Source organism: Struthio camelus, chromosome 5 (genome assembly GCF_040807025.1).
Source record: "Struthio camelus isolate bStrCam1 chromosome 5, bStrCam1.hap1, whole genome shotgun sequence".
NCBI classification, from domain to species: Eukaryota; Metazoa; Chordata; class Aves; order Struthioniformes; family Struthionidae; genus Struthio; species Struthio camelus.
Window position 1 is genome coordinate 73,851,795 of NC_090946.1, and position 18,235 is coordinate 73,870,029.

General features: G+C 39.1%; 1 protein-coding gene across 12 annotated transcripts in view; it reads right to left on the bottom strand.

Annotated features, from left to right (window-relative positions):
* Window positions 1–10,953: 10,953 nt before the first annotated feature.
* AKT1 (AKT serine/threonine kinase 1) overlaps window positions 10,954–18,235 on the bottom strand; it is a 76,169-nt gene continuing 68,887 nt past the window's right edge. For all 12 annotated transcript variants that reach the window (XM_068947272.1, XM_068947269.1, XM_068947270.1 and 9 more), the window contains 2 exons: window positions 13,264–13,366; window positions 10,954–12,572 (listed from right to left, as the gene is read on the bottom strand). In XM_068947272.1, coding sequence (XP_068803373.1) covers window positions 12,493–12,572; window positions 13,264–13,366 — 183 coding nt within the window. In that variant the 3' untranslated portion in view covers window positions 10,954–12,492. The remainder of the gene's footprint in view (window positions 12,573–13,263; window positions 13,367–18,235) is intronic.

Sequence of the window (18,235 nt, forward strand, 5' to 3'; positions counted from 1 at the left end):
AGGCTGAATCTTCATGTGTTCCCTGTGCTGTTTTTGGAGACTTAGGAACTTACGAGCTTATGGTACTCTTAAAGCTCATCAGTGCTTTTGACCTGCTCTATTCTTCTACTGTTCTCCTAAGCACTGACTACTGACCACTGCCAGAACTGAAGAATTGGTAAATGGTTATGTGGTCTGAGAATGTCTAGTCTTGCATCATGTTTACTCTGCTAGAACTACGCATTTGATGAAACTTTAAGCATATCCTTAAGTGTTTAACTGGGTTGTGCTGTAGATCACAGCACTCTGCAGAATATAGATCCAAGAGCCTAAAGAAATAATTCAATTTGTAACCAAGTAGCTTGTATACAAATATTAACGTACTTCTATGTGTCTCAGACTCAGTGAGTTTCATTTTAGGAGCTCGACTCTCCCTTACTTCTTTGCACTGAGTAACCTTATTAAATGAATAATCTGATTGTTCTGATTACTCTTTCCATGATGCCAACATTATTTACTGCCACAAATTAGATTTAAAAATATTTTTAAACAGAGTAAAAGCAAGCTAAGAAACCTGGGACTTTAGTCCTTTTGGATGAACAGTATTTTCATGGTCTCCTCAAAAGGTTGTTAAAAGAAAGCTAATGTGCTCTATTTATTTCCTTCATTCTTCATTTCATTTTCTTCTGAGCAGTTTAACTCAAGGCTTTTCTACAAGTAAGTCAGTCCTCCCTTCTCTGAAAATGAGAGAACTTTGAGGGTAGTTACATTTTTCGTCACCTACAGAGCTGGTCTAAGACACCTGTGTATTTAGATGGTTGAAATTTTCATGTGAATGCAACACCTTTATTATTCAGCAACCCTTTGGAGTAAAGAAGTTCTACAGAAGACTCATTCATGTGTGTGTGGAACTACTGTTCAATATGAGTTTCTGTGACTCCTGAAAATATCTTTTGAGCGCTTCCTGACTTGTTTTGTTCATGGCCTAATGAGTGCATTGTCTTACTGAAACCAAGAACTAGAAGGTACTGAAACCAAATTAAGAGGGACTTTCATTTCCTGCTATTACAATTCTCTCACTCTGTTTACTCCATATACTTGCACATATTCACCTACTTGGGGATAGGGTTATTACTTTAACACCATATTCTTCTGTGTTCATCTCTTCCTGACTTTCTCTTCTTTTGGTAGTGATACTACTGATTTGGGTATGACCATCACTTGTGCACTTTTGTCTGCAAAATGTTCCATTAGTTGCTGAAAAGCTGTCCCTTGCTCTGATGAAGAAATAATCCAAGCTCGTGATGCTGTCCCTTCATGGCTGCTGCTGCTTGCCATCTACTGCAGAATGATGTGATCTGTTATGGTTCCTTTATCTTTTCCTGAGCACCAGCTACTGACTTGGGTTACTGTATTTTACAGAGCAAATACAGCTTAATGTGCAAGAGTTGGGGCTTTGAGCTTCATCTGAAATTTCTGTAATATAAATGTCTTAGGTAGTCTTCTCTGCCCAAATTAAATGAAAATTTGCATGAGTGCTTCAGAACTGCTTACTATCAGATAAGACTACATCTTAATGTTCTTACTTAGTGGCCTACATCACTTGCGGATGTAAACTAGTTCAACCCTCCACATTTGTTCTCTGAATTGCTCCAGAAAATACAGTTCTTGCAGGGCTTTTAACTTTACTTTGCCACTCAGAATATTTTCTTAGTTTGCTTAACTTGTGCTACCATCTGTTGTTCCGTAACTACTCAGAGCCAAGACGGCTGATGAAGATCCGAGTTCTCTTAGATCAGCATTTGGCACCAGAAGCTTTTTCACCACCCAGCAAGCAGTTCCAACAGCTGCATGCATGAATCACTTAAGTTATAGTACCCTGCAGCGCTCGGTAAGAATGGTTTTTGACAATCTGGTCGTATGCCACCCAAGCAAAGGTGCTATGACCTGAGCTCCTTGGATCATGTGACATAAATTGAAGATCATTATTTTGATGCTTATTTTAACATAATGTATGCAAGTGTCATTAGTGTTCAGAAAGCTTTGGAAATACTCAGAAGGTCCCACATAAGGACTTACTAATTACTCAAAAATTTTGGTAGGGTAGGGATTGTGTTTGTTTTATTAATTATAACAAACTATTCTGACATGTTCCCTATGGTATTTCATATTACTGAGACAATTTGCCCCAGCAGCAGAACCTCTCTTCACATGCTTGAGTCTATATTTAAACCTGTCTCCAGCAGTATTTTGTTTCAGTTGTTTTAGTCTGGTTTGCCTAGCTGTGGCTACATTCTTGATTATGCGCTGTGTTTGAGAGATTTGCTATCGTTTACTGCTCTTGCAATTGTTACCAAAAACCTCATTTCATTCAGAGTTTAACAAGAGACAAGAGCACTTCTTTGAGTTGCAAGATGGTGTGGATTTCGTGTTGGTTTCAGAGCAGTTAGCCAATTGCATTAACACAAAGCCCAGAGGACTGACTTGTCAGCTTGTGTAAATCAACCTAGTGTCACTGAGCAAATGGAACTATGCAGATGAGGATCTGATCCTGTATACAATTTGTTATGCTCTAGTGTTGTCATTTGTTTAATGATAACCATCGGTTTGGCTACGTATTAAACACAGGGCCGGTCACAGAAGAATTTATGGAGTCCAGATGCTTGTATTTCAATATTTAGCTGCCTAAATAAGGGAGGGGAAGACACAATAGGGAGGTTAGGTTGTCTTGATTTTATTTTGAAGCTGTGTTTGCAGACTAGTTGGAGCCAAACAGGATGACTACAGGATGGGACAATATCATCCAGGAATTGGGTGTTGAAGTGTCTTGGGTGATTTCCATGAAACTGCCTGGCAGGACTCCCCCCCCCCCCCCCCCCCCCCAATTCCTCTTGGAAAATTAGATCAGTGGGTACCCAGGGGATAATGAGGGATAGGTGCCAAAGATGGAGTACCTCAGTGGGTCAGTAGAAGTAGGATGGGAAATGACATGATTTGGAACATGAGACAGAGTTTAACCAGTTTTTTGGAACAAGACTGCAAGCTTTTCACACCACTGGAAGAGTGGATTAAATATATCTCAGGCTGTAGAGACTGCAGACTGATGCAATGCACTTGATAGCTGAAAAAGGGTTAGTGTCAGTTTCCCAGATTTTAAAGTTCTGAAGTGTTTATAAGAGTTTTAAAGAGTTTATAGGTACCTACCTAAAAATTCTTTAAATGTGTTCCATCAGAGATTTTCAGTCATCTCATATTAGGAATCTAACTGCATTTTTATACAAAATTCTGGACAGCTTAAACTCTATAGTTTGTGCCACAGTGGAAAGACAAACTAGATAAAGGGCAGAGAACTGATCTGTTTTGCTTTCCACAGATTTCTTACATTTACCCCCTGGAAGACTAAACACACAAGTTTAGGGATGCCCTGGAACAGGAACAAAGTAATGACTTCTTTTTGTTTTTTTTTGTTGTTGTTGTTTTTAACACAACTGAATCCCATCTAACTCTACTAAAGAAATAAGATTGAATGATGAAAGGTGTTAGACAGTTAGTTATCTCCCCTTTCCTACCCTAGTGATTTCCAGTTGTGCTTACACAGCAGAATACATATTTAAAATACAAATAGGAACAGGAAATCACTGAAACTCAGAGGGAGTCCTGCCTCAGTTAGGTCTTCTGCATCCCTAAATGCATCTGTCATGATTCTACAGGCAGCTCTTAGGATTGGTCAGCCTAAGGTAACCCTTAGGCTATGGTCAGGATTTTCTCCTAGGACACGGAAGCCCAGGTGCCATACCAGATGCTATTAATGGGAGAAAGGAGGATTACATTATAGGCTTTAGGAGGCATGCCTCCTTTCTCCCATTAAATCTGCACTTATCTGAGAGACCAAGAAACAGAGTGTTGCAGCTTCCTTAGATGTTTAAAAGGCAGCTTAGATGCATCTTGGACCCCTCAAGCCTCCACAGGAACCTAAGGAGCATCTAGCATCAGGACCCTGCACAAAAGAATTCTTTACGAATAAGGGAATCCAGCAAGTTTGTAACACACCCTCTAGAGGGGATTTCAGATGAAGATTTGAAACAGACTAAGAAGGCATAAATAAGAATGAGAAAAAGCAGGGAAAGGAAGAAGTCCATTGATTACTTTGTATTTTCTGGAGAGAGACAGGGAAAGGAGGAAGGTCTCATAAGGGAAAAAAGACAGACTCCAGGCACAAAATAAAGAGAACAGAAGTTTAAAAAAGGTAATCGACTTAAAGGTCAGTAGGCAAATTGGGGCACAGAACAGAGAAGCCTGTTCTCTACAGGTATCAGCACAGCACTCTATATCCAATCTCAGTGCAGCAGGGGAGTGAAAGCCCACCTCCATGTGCCAGTTCTTTTTCTGCTCCCAGGAGAGAAGACTGACTCTGCAGAAGACAGACAGATGGCATTACCATTGCCTGTAATCCTGTGGGGGATTTTTCCAGAGGGGGAATTGGAAGCTGCTTTGTGCTGTTACAGCCTTCCTCTTTAGCACCTCACCTACCTTTACCAGTATCATATGCCACATACACACACGCGCTTTGGTTTTATGTAAATCTGAGCTAAACCTATTAGAAAAATAGGTAAATGCACTTGGATCTAGGGGGTTTTCACACTGCAAAAGTTCCCTCGCAGACTTTTACTTTCTTGTAACATGTGCCTGTGTCTTATTATCTAGAGATTGCTAACAAAAACTGAGTTTCCAGCATTGATTTTTAAAAGACAATAGATATGTTTTGCATAGAGGAATCACAGACAACACTACTTCACGCTTACATATTAATTTCATCAACGTCAGTACTCTACTGTATTGTTAGGATACTTATTCTACCACTGACAAATAAGCAGCACAGATGTGATACAACTTTCTCAAAGTAATCCAGGAACCCATTCATCGGTCAACCTAGGACTAGAATGCATCACCTTCATCTCCACCCAACGATCAGTCTACGAGAATAAGAAAAAGCAAGGCAAATTTAAGGCATGATATTTAAAATAACAAGCAGACAACTTTGATCTTCACTTCCTTGATAATGGAGCATATTAGCACAGAAAGTAATACTTCAGAAACATAACACGATTTCAGGTTTTACAGTTTCAAGTAAAGGGTGATACGAAGTTTGAGCCCATAATTTATCTTGGTTGCACATTAAATTTATGACAACCCCACCTGTGTAAAAAGCAGTACAAAATGTACTTATATCTTCTTACACTTCCCTTTCTCTGCAACTTTTCAGTCTCCATTTACAAAAAGGGGCCTTGCTCTTTCCACTTTGTTCTCATTCAATTCCATCTTATACTCACTGTTGGATTGTCATCAAATATTCCCGTTTTCCTATTTAGAGTCTCCTTTCCTCCAATAATATCAGAATGAGGAACAACTGTGGCAGCTGAAGATATATGGAAAGCCTACTATATCCTGCATCTATCTTTCTTAAGAATAGTATCACACTCTGCATTTTCATTATTAAAGGGCTTGTGTTTTGATCTTTCTGTATAGCCACAAATTCTTTAAAATCATCAGAACAATTTATTGAATACATTAGAAAAGTTCATTAGCTATTGTTTAAAAAGCCAAACACACACACACACACACATCCCCACATACCAAGCTGGAGCTTGGGAAAAGATGTTGCAATTGTTCTTCAAAGTCAGATTTGCACTTCACTGAATTAAAACTAAAAAGGAGATTTCAAACTAAGGAGCGTCTGCACCAAGCACCCTACCCTCAGACATTCTGGGGCACGTGACTGAGACACAGCTGAAATGTGAAGAGCTGCTGGATTCGATTACATCGAGAGACTTAAGTCAAAAAGGCATTTTCAACTGCAGTCAGAAAACTAGAAGCATATGCAAATCCATGGGGTACAGGTGTAAGACACCAGGTGCAAGCTACCTTCAGGGAGCTAGCGCTTACAGCCTGCACTAGAAACAATTTCTGAGTGACTGTTATCAGACAGGTGAAAAGAACATTAAAGGAATCTATTTTGGGCATGGCATTTTGTAGAGAGGAAAAGCTGCAACCACCAAAACCAAGCAGAGATGAAGGTGACTAGTGGTGATGCTGTTAAAGCATCCTTTCAGAAACAGCCAAAGGATCCTTTTAGGTTGCAAATCCTAATGCAAGCCAGACATAATCCTTCCCTTAAAAGAGCAAATATCACTTAGCGTTTTCTCTCACAGTCATGTCAGAATCAACTCTAGACTACCCAGCCAGCCTGCTCCCATCTCAAACAACCCAAGGGCAAAGCCAGTCTTCCTGCTTTAAGAGGTATGTATGATCTGACAGCCTGTAGTTCAAATAAGTAACAATATACTAGAATACAATATACTGTTTATATCACTTAGAAAATTACTTACAGGAAAGAACTCCAACTATAATACAACTAAGAGTGTAGAATTCTACAAAGCCAGACATGTGTTTTGCTTAGAACAATAAATACAGTGAACTAGGGATGATCAGGGCCAATGATATAAAACAGATTGAGAAAAATGTGGTTTGTACTGCCAGAAGCTATCAAAGCAAGGATGGTGCTGATTCCCACTGATCGTGTGATGCTTTTAATCAACTACATTTTCACATCCACCCCATAAAATATTCCCCAAAGTTCTATACTGGTCTTGTCAGTGTTAAGGTATAAACACACACCAGAGATGGGAAAATAAGAACCTCCCTCACTCAAAATCAGGGCCTAAACCATTTCACAGAATCACAGCATCACCAAATGGCTGAGGTTGGAAGGGCTCTCTGCAGATCATCTAGTCTAACCCCCCTGCTCAAAGCAGGGTAAGTTAGAGCAGGTCACTTAGGACATTTGTCCAGGTGGGTTTTGAGCACCTCCCAGGACAGAGACACCACAACCTCTGTGGGCATCCCATTCCAGTGTTCAATCACCCTTACAGTTAAAAGTTTTTTTTCTTCTGTTTAAACAGGATTTCTTGTATTTCAATGTGTTGCCCAAATTGACTTCCTAAAAGAAGTCCAATTTGTTTCAATTGCTCTACATCAATAAGCTGAATGAAGAACAGTAATTACCATTTTAGCTTTTTCCAAAGCAAAATAAAGTTTAAGAACATACTTTTTGTTCATTTCAATCAAATTTCAATGAATTCCCAGATATGGCATTGAAAAGCACAATCACTATTTTTTCTGAGGTGAGTTTTCTTGGTACTGCACAACAGAGTTGTCTGACTGATAGCATCAGTACTGTAAGAAAATAAACAATGATGCAAGGAAATAAAGATGATATAAAGAGTTTACAAATAACTGAAGATCATCGCATTTGGGGTAGTGATTGTGGGTTTTGTTTCTGTGAAGAATTTGTAGTCTTGTATTCAAAATATTTATAGCATCTTCTGTGGCAGGAAAATGTGTGTCATTTATGCAGAATCATGAAGATCCTCAGAATTCTGAAAACAGAGCAGCCACAGTCTACGAGGTCATAATCTTCTTCAGACAAACTCAAAGGCCTGATGAAGATGCAAAGTACAAGCAAGTGTTGCTACATGAGACAAGACATGAAGAAACGATGCGAATATTTCACAAAAATAGAATCTTAACAGAGTGCAGTTACATTTAGCAGAGGAAGAAGTTCACAAAGCCCAGGTTTAGGGAAAAAGGCAGTGAGCAGTAAGAGGCAGAAGACGACATGAAGCAATGTTTCAGTGAAGGAAAAGCTGACAACTGGGCTATAAGCACTCTGAAGAACCACAGAAGTATGTACAGTGCACGCAGGAAGGGGGTACTGAAGTAAAATGGTTTTGTTTAAAGTGATTTCAGGCACAGAGCAACTAGTCATCACCTGATTAGAATGCAACATGTGTTCCATTAGACAGAGCTAAAAAAGCGTCTGTACACTCAGCTGCATTGGGGATAATAAGCGCTCATTTGCTATAGGCACTGTGTGTTCTTTTAGTCTTACTTCTAGTGGCAATTAACCTCCCTGTTATTAAGAAAATTGAGCTAAAAGTGGAAGACAAACACCCTTATTTGCAATATATAGCAGTGAAGAAACAAGATCCCTTTCACGTAGGCTCATTTCTTCAAATGTGTTTTTATCTCTACAAGGTTCTTCTAGATATAGCGAAGCAAATGAAACCTTCCTCCTAATATCAATTCCCAAACTTCTCAGGAAGAAGCTCCATACAACTCCCACAGACACTTAAGTTAGTAAGCTTCTCTTCTGCAACTCAGTCTACTTTGGGTTTCCATCCCTACTATAGATTGTGACCTCTAGTTTTGGACCACCATCCTAAATCCTACTACTGGAGGCAAAAATCTGATGTGGGGTATGTTCTCTGCAAAGCGGAGCGTCTTCTACGTATTAAGGATACAGCAGTCTTGCATTGATCACTTAAATGCATGTAAACATTCTAACTGTCAGAAAAGAAAATTGTCACAAAAGAAAAAAAAGATCACTAAATTCTTTAAAAAAAGTTTTAACCTCAAACATCTGAAAACTATGGTAATTAGTTCCTTAAGTGGAAAACTGGGATTAAATTCAAATAGCAGAAAAGCAGCTTTAGGCCTGGATGAGAGTGGTACAGCAGCTGGGGACCATGTAGAGCTTACCTTTAGAAAGATGATGATGATGATGCAGAAAGAAAAATGAAGAAATAGCAGTTTGTTTTACTGTGGGAGTGAGAGGTCATAGCTTGTACGGAGTCTTGAGTGCTATAAACCACAGTGATCTTTTCCCAGTTCGACAGGACAGCAGTCTGACATATCCTAATGGGATTGTATTGGATGCTTTAGTTCGTCAGGAAGGTATGAAAAGGAATTTGCACAATCACCTGGCTTCTGCCAAAGTCTCTTAACCCCAAATAGCACAAGCAGCACTGTATCTCTGTTTATACCAACGTTCAGTTGACCTTGTCGTCTCCTGACTGCAGTCAGTGCTAAACATAAGACTGAGTGTACTTGTTTACAGCTGCAAAGTTTTTTTTCCCCCCTCTTCCAACCTTAGCTTATAACTGAGTTCCTGGGCTGTAACATGTGTACTACCAGTGGTCTGCAGATAGCTGTTTTACCGTTAGCTTTACTGTAGCACTTCAGATACATCATCTTCACCACAAACCGGGACTCCACTGCGCTAAGCTTTGCGCACACTTCAGATGAGAGGACTAAGAACAAGGCAAAAAGCAACAGGGAAAAGCAAGGAGACAGCACGGGTCAGTTTAACCAGCAGCAATACCTGAGCTGACATCACAGCAAGAAGAGTTTTAAGCATGATTTCAAGGAAGGCAATAGTCTGATAGGTGTTTGGGGACACTGAAGTACAAAGACCAACATGAAGACAAAAACAGCTGTGCAGAAACATGGAACAGTGAGCACTGATACCAGTATTTCAGCAGCAGTGTACAAAAAGTGACAGACAGCACAGGAGAAAAAAGACGACCAGTAGCCTGGTCCAACAGAGAAACAGTAGTCAATATAGGAAAACACACAGACAAGAGGAATAAAGTCAAACAAATTGTCAAACCAATCGGCTAGTAAAATGACCTTTGCCGCAATGGATAAAACCAGAGTAAGGATGACATTTACAAACGCCAGCGGGAAGAACGAGGAAGTTTTGGCTGCACAGATAGTTAGAGAAGTACTTTTGAACATATGATCTAAAAGAATCTGCAAGCTTTAAGCAGTCTCTGCATATAAGGTATGAAAGTAATCCGAGGTGAAGACGACACTCCGGTCTCAGACTTTTTCTTGATGGAGAAGGACAGCAGTATGTTAACAGTGATGGATAATGCTGCTGCTCATTTTCACTGCTAAATCAGAATTTAAAGAACATACTTTACCTTTCCAGGTAGACAGCTGTAATGGGGATAATCATTCAATCACAGATGACAAGCAAGGTGTTCTGAATAATCCCTGGTGAAACGGGGAAAAATATCTGTAAGACACTGCAGGTGTTGCCCTCCCAGTTTCACTACTGCTAACTGCTAAGTTTATTAGATTCTGACAGCATTTGTGTTATTGTTGTTCCACCTTATATATGGGAGTTAGAACAAAATCCAATAGCAACAACTAGCAAAAAAATACCCTTCTGAGACAATCAGCCTTACCAGAACAATCTGATCCATATCTGCACTTGGGAGACCAGATTTTCCTTGGGGGAGATGATGGTAACTTTTGCTCATTTGTGTGGCCTATATTTGGATGCATGACGTACGTTAGCTCAGAACTTGTCACAGCTTGTAGAGTGGCAGAAGAGTTCTTTGGACTTAGCGTTCTGGCTGGCTGCAAACTCTGATGCAGGTTTAGAAGCAATGGAACAGTAGGAGAGTTACGAGATCAGACTTGCAGAACAGGATGGGCTATCTGGCATCAATTTAAGGTATCCTCTTCAGGAGATGGATCCCTCCTTCCACCTTCCATTCTTGCATAAAACGTGCAGTAAACTCTGCTAGGAATTACAGTTTATTTTTTGAGCCAAAAAATATTTTGGACGTTTAACATCTTACTGCAGTTGCAAGGTCTGTGCTTTGTTTGAAGCATACTGTAATTCTTGTATTTTCTTGCATTTCTTTTTTTCTGTATTCTCTTCCTAAAAGGACATTCCAAGCCTCACAAGGCTACCTCCTAGAAACAATAAATACTAGCCTCTAGAAATGAGATGTAGTATTATATATTGCACCCAGACCCAAGTGACTGGAATAGAAACAACTCTGAAGATTAGGGCCTCAGTAACACAATCTCATTGGCATCAGGAGGACAGCAAAATGAGGCCTGTCCTCATTCACCTCAACACACAAAGTATTTCTGGCACAGGGTGTATTACTTAAACTTTTTCCAAAATTATCTTTGAATAATGATCAGCCCAGAGATGAAACAACTGGTGAAGGACAGAAAAGGCTAAGTCCCTCAACAGAGGTGCATGCACTGAAGAGCAGTTGTTGCATCTCTACAAATCCAGAGAGCTCCTACCACAAGAAATAAGAACCTAGCTTGTTAAAGCAAATTTTATTTAGTATGCTGAGGGAAACTTTCATATCATAAGTAAAAATACTAGAGTTCAACGTTGTTAAAAAAAAAAAAAATCAAGGTGATGGGCTCTCTGTGCAAACAGCAGTTTCTGCTGGAAAGGGAAAGTGAGGGTTTCCATAACGTACTCCCTTTCAAATAAAAAAAATTAAATGCTAGTTAACTGCAGTACATGTCATCATTTTTATACAGTCAAGAGAATGGAAAACAAAAAAAAAGCAATTTAAGAGGACGCAACCTACACTGGAATAAGTTCATTCGCAGCAGAGACAGAATAAGACTGCTTTTATGAAACTTACAAAGAAACATGATACAACAAAAAATAGGGTGTTGGGAATTTTTCACTAAGATTAAAAATGAAAACAAAAAAAATTCACTTTTTGAACACCATTATTATTCAAACACACATGAAGTTTCAACCTAGCTTTTTTCCTACACATGGGAAACACTGTTAAAGTGAATCTTCAAGAGTGAGAAGGCACCATGAACTTTCAGCTGATACCTTTAATGCACACTCAAGAAAGGAAATGATCTGGCATGATGCAAAAAAAATCTTTAAGTGTTTATATATATTCATATATCTTTTCATAAAAAAAAAGCGGCAACAAGTCATTACTTCAGTGCCAAAATGTACTTTTGTCTGGCTGACTCACTCATTAAGATGATTTCTCACTTAGACCTGTATGGCATTTTTATACACTGCTGAAAGTGGGTGATTTTGCACTGTTGCACTGTGGATTAGACTGGTAAATCAATGTGTGCTATGTTCTGAGAAGCCAATCCTATTAAGTATTCCCAAACTCTACGCAAATGGAATAATTAAATGCACTGTCCTGAATGGAACTCTCATCTGTACGATGTAGTAATGGACTAGATTCCACTGAATTCAATTTGATATGTAATGTCTTGCAGCAGATGTTATAACAAAAATAACTTTTGCTTTTTGATTTACCTCACTGAGGCCATTAATGCTGTTCCTATAGTTGGTTTTCTGGAGTCGGATGACACTTCACTGCTGTCCAAAATGAGTTTGAACCCTAAACCTCCAGAGTTTGTTCACTTTGTTGCTTATATTATTGCACTAGCTACTAAAGTCTTATATCTTCCTATATAAATCTAATTGTTCAGAGTGCAGATTCTATATTTAGATAATGAACTGTATGAAATAAATAAAACAAGGGGATTTTCTGGTCAGAGTTGCTGATATGTTGAATACCTTAATTCTAAAGTAAACAGTTTTGGTGTATATTCTTAAAAACCTATGGTCATTCAGCATAAAAGCCTTGGCTTAATACTTTAAGAATGGATTTGTTTCCTTCTCAAAAATGCATCAAAGAATTGTTTTAAATACAGAATCTGTGAGGCTTCCTACAAATTTATCTAAATTGTAATACAAACACAGTTTGTAATTCAGATAATATAGAAAGTTCTCTAGTGTCCATTGAAGTAAGGTCCCCAAAATGCAGTCTGTTTTGTTTCTGAATGGGAAAACATTGCAAAACATTAAGCGGTTCCACTGGCTGAATAGGAGAACTGAGGAAAATGAGGTCTTCTCTCGTTATCTACACAATCCATGCTGTCATCTGAGAACACAAAAACGTTAGGCAACACTTAGTACTTTTTCCATTTTAAATACGCAAACAGTAAGGTAATGCACTAAGTTCTTTCAACAAATTCACCGTCGCTTTTTTCTTCCACAGCTTGACAAGACAAAAAACAGGAAATCGTAAATCTCACCTCATCAAATGGGCACTGCAGAAGATACTGATTTTTGTGTATGTTCTGAAAATAGTTGTTCTGATGCCCATTTAATATCACTAGGAGTTGCACTGCTTACATCTGTATTCACTGCTCTGAATTTTTGGTAGTCACCAACTCAGAACATCAAACATGCTCAATTAATGACAATAAAATATATTTTGACTGAATAGTGACCACACTCAGTTGACTGGTTGGATATATACACAATGTGGGTACACATATACATGTGCCAAACTCAGATTATTTTCCAGTGGGAGTACGCAGATTTTGAAGACACTGCACAAGTAATCACGACATCTTCTAAAATATTTTTTTTCATTTCCCAAGTTTGGAAAAGATTGATGTGGAAAGTTTCACATCAATTTACCATTTCTTGTTCAAATGCATATATGGAAAAACACACAAGCTTAAACTGAAGTTTTGTCCACATGTTCTAAAGAGACTGGACAGCATTACAGCAAATTACTTTTGGTTGTTTAAGGAAGATAGTGGGAAACAGCTGGGAAAATTTACCTTGGTCAGGAGGAGTGATTGTAATCATCTGTGCTGTAAATTCTTCATCAAAATATCGTGTGTCCGTTTCAGATGTAACTTGTGGCTTAAACGGAGGTACAAGCTAAAAAAGGTAGAAAAATACCGTCCATTTACAGGTTCTTAAAGTACAGTTTGAAACAGGTAGGATCTGAAGTAGTCTTATAAGCTACTATGGCTATTCTTATACTACTAAACCAAATAAACACACTGGTTCATATAAAATTAACAGTATCTAGTATATTTACTTAGGTGTGCATGTGCTGTTTGTGGGACATGTAAGGAGTTTTTCCCCTAGAAGCTATTTGCACAAAGAAAATCCTAGGCTCCTACAGTTCCTTCAAGTAATAAACTATGTGCTTATAAATGCTAAAAATTAATAGTATATGCTGTTTCCCCACTTAATTATATGCAAATTGCAGACTGCATCTTGTCTGATTTAAGGGGGGGGGGGGGGAAGAAACATGCTTAGTGATACCAAATCAATCAGCTAGACTTGCATATCATCCTGAAGGTTTCAACTTCACAAAAAAAACTACAACTAGAGTCACTGCGTTTATTACATAGCTCAGCGTGCAACTGTGCAGCAGATCTGACCAACGTGGGGTAATTCAGGACAAGGTAGCAACCTTAAGCATTATACTCCAGATCCCCAAAAGCAGTTTGATATCAACTCTGAACTTCAGAAATTTGGAGTGGTTACAACAAACGGGGATGCTCAGCAGAAAACATCCTCCTCTTGTTAAACCACAAGTTGCACTCTCTGGGTCCTAATCTTGAAACTCACTCGGGCAGGAGGGCTAGAAATCATCCATGTGTATGGAGGCAAGCGCTGGCAACACGAACTCCAGATGGAGCTGAGCTGCTTGACTGGGGCTGGAGGAGGAGAAAGCCTGGGAAGTAGCACAGCAGAGCTGGTTGTATACAGATGCACAGAGTTGGAACACGTACAGTTTTGGAGGGCAACGTAGCTGGGATTCAGACCTTGCTCACCTCCCCGCTGCACGACACAGCAGAAACGGAACGTAAACACTGCTTTCAGCCCTGCCACGGAGGACATGTAATAGCTCTCAATGCTGGGCTTCGGTTCGCCCACTACTGGGGTCAAACATGGCCATCTTTTAATAGCACAGAGCCACACCAGGCAACAATTTAGGAGCGTGATTGAGGAAGTATATGGCTTCCAAACTGAAGCTGCAGGGAAAAGTTGTTCTAGGCAAATGGTAAATTGTTCCAAATGGAATTAAGCAGTGACCCCGAGACTTGCACTCCTTGCTCTTAAAGCAGCAAGCACCACACCGAGAGAAGTTACTACCTAGAAAACATCCGCAAATCTTGAAGGTACAAAACACCTCTCTTCCTCCCCCATTTTTTCCCCCTAATGTAGATTCAAAGAGCCATTTGCTTGACAAGTCAATTGGTTAATAAGAAAAGTACTAGCTTCAAGCTCCCTATCACCGGGATCACCTTTCTCATCTGTTCCGAGAACACTTAAGAGTGTTATCCTGCCTCGCAAACAAAAAGGACTACAATAAAGCTCCTTTATTTTCAATGTAAATATTTTAAGAAGTGTAATCTACACATATGGTGGTATTTCCAAATACAAAGAAACAGTCCACAATTTAAAAACCAATGTTTAAACATTAAGGGATATAAAAATGTTAAGTGCTTATAAGACAGCACAGTTATCATCCTTTTTAAAAAGACTAATGATTCTATGTGCCCGTGGATGTCTTGAAGTTGCCTGACAAATGTTCCTGTCAAAAGAAATCATGTCTTTGTAAGTGGGCTTATGCCCTGAACTTAAAAACGAAAATAAGAAAGGCTATCCCAAAGCCATAAGTCATCTGGCCTTACATTCCTCCTTAAGCCATCACGCAGGCAATGCTTCCCATTAGGATGTTCTCAATTAAGCCATATCAGTATGCTATGTATGAAAACCTTGTTGAGGATGGGTATTCTTTCTCCCCCATTTTAAAACTCTCCTCTCTTTTTCCCTGTAGCAGTTTTCTGCCTAGTCCTTAAAGCAAACCTTGCTTTGGTTTTTGACAACATATGCATGCATATGAAGCTCTATCCTGCCCTTTCAGCTAATGGTGTTTTTGGCACTTGTACTGCTCCCAGTTGCTCTAACTGGCTGTGTACAACACAGCGATTTAGGACTTGGGCACTGCAGCAGATACCTGAACTACGCACATCAGTGTGACTTGCAACAGCACTCATAAGTCAGAACACATGCGTAACGGGCAAGTGCTGCCTACATAATTTTTTTCTTTTTGAATATCTGTTAAAACAATTGGAGATAGACTAAGATGCACCCACAAGACAGTTTTTTTCCTAACTGTCAAATTCAGAACATTAAATTGGAAAACAGAGGGGAAGCAGCAGAAAGCTGTAACGCTAGTTCTACCAAGCAAACACGTTGTTTCATTGGAAAGCTCGCACTGCAATAGCTCTGCGGCGCAGCTGGCAGAGAGGTGCCACCTGAAGTCTCCCGCTGCTGCACACCAGCATGAGACCTGTAGGCGTATGTTGATTTAAGAGGCAAAAAAAGACCAGGAGAAAAAAAAACATACGATTAAAATCTCACTGCATATGTTTTGCTGGTGGATGAACAATATAGTGCAATTTTTTTTAAAAAAAAAAAAACAAAAAAACACCAGAGACAAATAGCACCAGTTTTCCACGATAGTCTAATGAAGATTTTAAATTCTTGGGACAACCCTAGTTCTTCAAAACTCCTTATAATTCAAAGCAAAGCTATGTTTCCAAAAAGCTTAATTACAAAGTAAGTGCTCTTGATCACCCCAAGCCTATATTCATAAACATATTTGCCATTATCTGGAGAGAGTGGGTAACCAAGCTTAGCACATAAACACCGCTAGGTAGCTGAAAAAAAAATCAGCTTTTCTCTGTGAGACTAAGTTTCAGGCAAATGCTACAAGATCCTCTCTGGATCACCCAGAACAACTGCCAGCAATTACTCACAGGCTTTCCAAAATCTCTTCATTTGCACAGCATGGTTATTTCTACAATAGTTAATAGTAGGTATGTCTGAAATTGGATGTAAACTAACTGGACAGGAGCAAAACCAGAAGCTAACCTGCTTGCATAAGCCAAAGACAGAAAGAGTCTTGACTGGCACACTATCTTCTCCAAAATACTTAACATCTGGAGTTTTCTGGTAGTTTCCACAACAATCTGAGTCAGCACGGCATGTACCCTTCAGGAAAATCTTCACAGAATTACTAAGGAACATTTTATGAAGGCTTTCAGTCTCATGGATAAATCAGCTGCCCCAGCTTGTTTGATTTCTCCTCTGTTCAGGGAAGGAGAACTACCATCATACTTGTTAACAAATCAAAAGATATTTGAGCCCCGTTATCAACTTTTAATCTTAAATTACAGAAAATTAGCAAAACCCCAAGTATTTAGTTTGCCAATTGAGTCAAAAGAGGGTAACCACGAGTTTAGAACAGTAATTCAGACATACTCTTTACATTATGCTGGATAAACTCCATGCGATTCCCTTCTGCCCTACTCACTTTGTGGTTGCACCTATCTCTCTTTCAAGGAACGCTTGGAAAGGCCAGGGGTCTAAGCTCTAAGTACAATTTAAAGGGCACAAAGAACTAATTATTTTTTAATTTTTCAGTTCCCTTGAGCCATGCATATCTGTGAAGAATTGAAGAAAGGAGAAGGAAACAGAGCACTCTCTATAATTGTATATAAGCACTTGACAATTCTCCCAATACAATATGGAAACCAGCAGTATTATTCTCTATGTTTTAGGGAATTGCTAATTGGGAATGGGAATTGCTAATAGACCACAGCAATAGTTTTACCAGAAGAATCCAAAGAATTTAAACTCGGAGCAGATTAAATGCTGTGTTTATTAAAAAGCCTTTGTAATTTTAAAAAGCAGCATACCTAATGAGGCACAGGAGTTTCTTAGCTGCTCCTACCAACTGGAGGGAGAACTAAACCTTATTTAAAAATTAAACTCGATCTGATGTCACAAGGAGCTGCAGAGGGAAGGAGCGAAATCAGGGAAGGCTGAGGCAGAACAAGACCACGTGGCTTCAGCAGATAGAAACCTTGGATCACCAGACCCAAGTTCTAGGTGGCTGCATTTCACATGAGTGTTATGGAGAACGGGGCTGGTGAGAAGCAAAAGGAAGAGGACAACAGCAGATCACCCTGAAAGGGGTGAGCAGGACATCTTGGATGAGCAGAGTAAGTTATATGTGGATGAATAAGGCAAAGAGACAACTGATGAAATATATCCATACTGATTGGGTCAGTCTCTTTGATTTCAGTGACTCCCACTGGAAAGCCTGCAAACTCAAAGGGTCTCAAAGAACACTGATGGAGGAAAAAAAAAAAATCATGAATACTTCACATCATCCCTCTGTCATGGAAAAAAATTAGACTTGAACTGATATAAAAGCCTACACTTCTCTGTGCTTGCCTAATTCAATCTAATTTTATTATTCAAGCTAAGACTACAGAAAGGGAACAGCTACTGTTCCACTACTGCTTCTAGTTATTTTTACTTCCACATGCTCAGAAACCAGTAACAACTCACTTCTGGGCTCCAGAAATTGCAGAGGATAATTCAACTGATAGTGAAAAATGGAAACAAGAATTCACAGGGAAAGCCATTTGATAAGTTTATATTCTGTCCAAATTCAGAAGCAATTTAGGTCACATCCTATTTACTCAGTCACAGAAACAAGTATCTCATTGAGAGATACTTCTCTCGTTGAGGAAATAAAAAGCTTTGGTTCAGAAGTAACCCAACTACAGTACTTAAGAAACGAAGTAATTTAGCTCTGTTAAAAAGCAACTGCAAACCTCTTTCATGGAGGTCTTCTGTGTACCTTACAAAGGGCAATAAAATTGAAATATTCAATATATCCACAAACAGAATTCACTGTGGGAGAACAGTTAT